At 43.4% G+C, this 4,228-nt stretch overlaps 1 protein-coding gene and 1 non-coding gene across 2 annotated transcripts in view; one reads left to right on the top strand and one right to left on the bottom strand.

Annotated features, from left to right (window-relative positions):
* Window positions 1–180: 180 nt before the first annotated feature.
* Window positions 181–253, top strand: TRNAM-CAU. The gene has a single exon. It is a non-coding gene; the product is annotated as a tRNA-Met (tRNA).
* The window catches only part of TBC1D31 (TBC1 domain family, member 31), a gene marked incomplete at its 5' end in the record, with an annotated part of 24,241 nt that continues 20,199 nt past the window's right edge, over window positions 187–4,228 (bottom strand). Inside the window, 4 exons of the mRNA XM_009076687.1 lie at window positions 187–443; window positions 1,716–1,856; window positions 2,544–2,660; window positions 3,612–3,762. Coding sequence (XP_009074935.1) covers window positions 187–443; window positions 1,716–1,856; window positions 2,544–2,660; window positions 3,612–3,762 — 666 coding nt within the window. The remainder of the gene's footprint in view (window positions 444–1,715; window positions 1,857–2,543; window positions 2,661–3,611; window positions 3,763–4,228) is intronic.

The following is a 4,228-nucleotide window of genomic DNA, read 5'->3' as shown; positions in this document are numbered from 1 at the left end:
CCCTGCGAGCGCCGACCGCGACCTGCCTGCCATCCCCGCCCGGGCTTTTGTTGCCGGGATTTGTCATTATTAACAATTCTCACAATTAACCCCGCGGGTCCCGCGGGTCCCGGCGCGGGCAGAGTTCGCCGCGGGCTGAGCGCAGGGATGAGAGCCAAGGCGGAGAACACCAACTCAGCCGCCTCGTTAGCGCAGTAGGTAGCGCGTCAGTCTCATAATCTGAAGGTCGTGAGTTCGATCCTCACACGGGGCAAAGGCGGGCAGCTCTTTTGCTCCCGGGCTCGGAGCTGCAGGTCCAGGCCGAGGCGCTGCCGTCCCTGGCTGCGGCTCACGGGAAGGGTTTGTGCAGCTGTTTTTGACGCCCTTTGGCAGGCGTCCTCGGGCGATTCTGGGGATGGGGCAGTGCACCAGGGACCGGGAGCTGGTACAGTTCCCGCTCCTGCCTGCGGGAAATGCTCCGGTTTGTGCACATTTCCAGCTTTAATGTTTTAACAAACCATAGGTGTGTACACGTATGGCCCGAGGTGCTGGCCAAAAACTCTGTGCATTTATTATTGCCCTTGAAATATCGAAATAATCGCATGTAAACTCGATGATAATCATCACAAAAAAAGTTTTTCTCATCTACTCCCTCTCCCTCCCAGAGATGATCCTCACCTGTTGATTTTTCTCCCTGTGAAGAGATGCCTCTTCCCACACTCAGCTGAGGGCTGTGAGATTTCCATGTGTCCTGCTTGCTGTTGATAGACTGTTTCTCGTTCCAGACACAGAGGATGCTAAGGTGAGGATAACCAAGTACCTCTGTGCATTTAAGTCTTCATGTAACTAAAGTGAAGCAGGGAGGCTGTTCCCAGCCTGAGGTGACACAGAGCTGCTGGTTAGAGGCACCATCCCAGCTCCGCCCTCTGCCCAGTTCTTCAGCCCCCACAGGGCACTGTGTGCAGTCCTGCTCCGATACTGCTGCCCCAAAGAGCATCAGCAAAACCCCAGGGAAGCAGAACAAACTAAGATCCCAGTCCTCATATTTTTACAGGGCCAAGTCTACCCCTGCATCAGCACTGTATGTAGTGATTATGAATGAATGATTCACTTTATTTTACTTTGCCTCATTCTTAGCAGAACATTACATACTGTTCTACTCTTGAGTCAAAACCAGTAGCCATCAGCACCACCAGCAGTATGAAGAGCAGTGTATTTATTTAGATCCTCTCTCCCCTTCTCTCTCATGAAATGAACCTGTTAGTATATATAACACCTATATGCATCTCCAGTAGCAGAGGCTCCACACCCTCTCTGGGCCTTGGTTTCAGTGTTTGGCTCTCACTGCAAAGGATTTTTTTTGTCTAACTTCAAATTTCCCTGCTGCAAACTTGTAGAATCCACTTACACATCACTAACAAAACCCACATTTTACCAGTGATTTGTTTCTTCAAGTCATGGCAGGCACCAGAACAAAGTATATAAATACTGCATGTGCAATAATTGATTGGTAAAAAGTGAGTTTATTTTAGAAGTAAAAATAACAAAAAGGTTACAAAAATAACAAGAAAGTTACAAACAACATACATATATTCTAGCTAGCATTTTATTTTTATATAAAAATATCTCCAAAGGCCTTTAGCATAAACAATCTATGATCCATCCAGAATCACACTATACACACTTAGCATTTCACTAATTAATTATTTACAAGTACAGCTGAGGTCCAGAGCAACTCATGGTGTCCACGTTGTAGGTGGGAAATGAGGATGTGGTTCGAGTCTGTGAGGTAATGAGCTTTCGTCTGAGCCTCCTGACCTCTGCCATCAGCTCCTGCTCTCGGCGCGCCAGCTCCTCTCGTCTTCTGTCTAAAGACACTTCAGTGCAAGAAACCCAGACTTAACATTGCAAGGAATGGTTTTCCATAAACACTACAAATGCCTGTTGGAAACAGGTATCTCTGGCACGGGAATGCTGTTTTTCAGTACCACTGTATGTGACACAGCCCACACACCTGTGAGACTGAGTTCTTGGAAAGCAGTGCCTGTTTTGCTACCCAAAACCAATGCTAATGGGTCCACAGATATATGTTGCCATTGCCTGCAGAGCTTTGTACAGAAGGTGCGCAGGACTTTAAATTGACCTTTCACTGCAGTGTGGCTAGGACAGCCCAGAGGAAATGATTAGACTGATTCTTGACTTTAACTCTCAGTAAGATTTTGATGAAAGACACCTCCACATCTTCTCAACATTCCCAAATCATACATAGCTCTGAAGACAGGAAAATCACAGGTAAAATGATCAGGTCAGAATGCCATTAAACTGGGCTGAGGTTTACTAGGACCACTCTCATAATGTTACACACTTCAGGTGCTTCCTACCTGTGCTGCCCCTGGTAGCAAAGACATTTTTTTCAGATATGAAATAGAACACAACAATAAACTGGTTTACTATCCACTAAACACCTACACAACTAATAATGACTCAATTGCATGACGAGGTGTTCCAGTAATGCTTCTGAAACTAAAGGTGACAGAAAGGAGGGTCCTAACTTAGAAACTTACTGTGTGGTGATGAGACTAATGCAGACAAATCATTCAGACAGGTGTTTTCAGACCTTGGCACCTGTTGGACTTTTACCCCTCTCTCTGCACATCCAGCCTTTAGATCACGCAGTCTCTCTGTGGGAAATGGAGAGGATTTTCTGTAAATTTAAAGTGTTTCAGTTTCTAGTGACTTTTTCTAGCTTGAGGTGAAACAGTTTTTCTCCAGGAACCACACCTAGAACAATCACCCACTCCAGCTAATGGCAAGTACAATTTGCTCAGAATTAGAAGTCAATGTTTCTACTCTACAGGTCAAAGCTATGCATCACTGCATTTCATTTTAAGAAATTACAGCTCTGTAATTTCAGTAGTTTCTTAAAATTCCCTTTAAGAAATTACAGCTCCGTAAGAAATTACATGTGCTGTTTCTTCCTATGTAATTAATCTTCTGACAAATAGGCCACTAAGATCATATGGGATATGCCTACTCATACTTGCAGTTTTAGGAGACACCCATTTTAATAATGTGCAGCTGCAAATTACTCCACACTAAAAATATTGGATAAATAAAGGCTGAAAAAGTTTGCCCAAAGCAATACTAATCCCCTAACCTTAATACTAATCACTGATTTTGTATGAGCCTTGCAGAGATGGGGGGATGGGAGAAATACCTGCACAAATGCAGCATTTGAGAAGGATGCACTGGCTAATTCTGGAAGCACATAAATGTGACTTTTTTTCTGTGAATAAGCACTTGGATAAGTCACTTCTTGGTGTAATACTAGATGTCACCACAGGACATTATTTGACACAGGATTTATAATGATGCGATTTTACAACTGGCTTAAATTGAGGTAAACCTGTGTTTCCACCAAAAATACCATTATATTGCTGCATCTGATAGATATCAAACTGAGATTGCTTTCCAAGCCTGGCCTGATATATTGCTTTCATGAAAGAATACTGACAAAAAGTACTTATGTAAAGGAGTTACGCTTAGGTTTATCCCTAATATTGGACGCTTGGTTTGTAATGTTGTCGAACGCTTCATGTCAGCATCCACACAGAACTGCACTATGTGCTCACCAAAACATCCATCTTCCCTTTGCAGCTCCTCATCCAGTCCCAATGCATCGTTCATTCTGTCATCTAGGAACTGCTTCCTGCGCTCATCTGCAGTAGCAGCCTCTTTCTGCTCTTCCTCCAGTTGAGCTATTCTGTGGGTAGCAGCCTCTTTCTGCTCTTCCTCCAATTGAGTTATTCTGTGTGTAACATCTTCCCACTGTGCAACAGAGATATTAAATGTCTTCAACACATGTGTTCCAAGGAAAAAAAGCAACAAGTGAAACCATCTGGATTATTACAGATTACACTTCACCCTTAAATCAAAATACATGTTATCAAGATGTGTGAATTTTCTATTTGAAAGATGTCTTGTTCAAACACCTGGAGAAAGGTGAAAGCCTTGGATCAAAATTAAAAAAAGGAGAGGAACTTACAGAAATAGGAATATGCTTACCTAAGCCTAAATCATCCTCACCAATTTGCTCTAGTGCTTTCAGAAACTTCCAATGAAAATAGGAAAGGAGATTCCTAACAAAATATTTCTTTAATACCTTTCAGATTTATGCTCTCCACATTATGGGCATAGGACAGTTACATTCTGGGCCCCTCAGTTCAGGAGGGATACTGAAGTGCTGGAG

The sequence above is a fragment of the Acanthisitta chloris genome, unplaced genomic scaffold (assembly GCF_000695815.1).
Source record: "Acanthisitta chloris isolate BGI_N310 unplaced genomic scaffold, ASM69581v1 scaffold21926, whole genome shotgun sequence".
NCBI classification, from domain to species: Eukaryota; Metazoa; Chordata; class Aves; order Passeriformes; family Acanthisittidae; genus Acanthisitta; species Acanthisitta chloris.
This window is presented reverse-complemented; position numbering and strand designations above follow the sequence as displayed.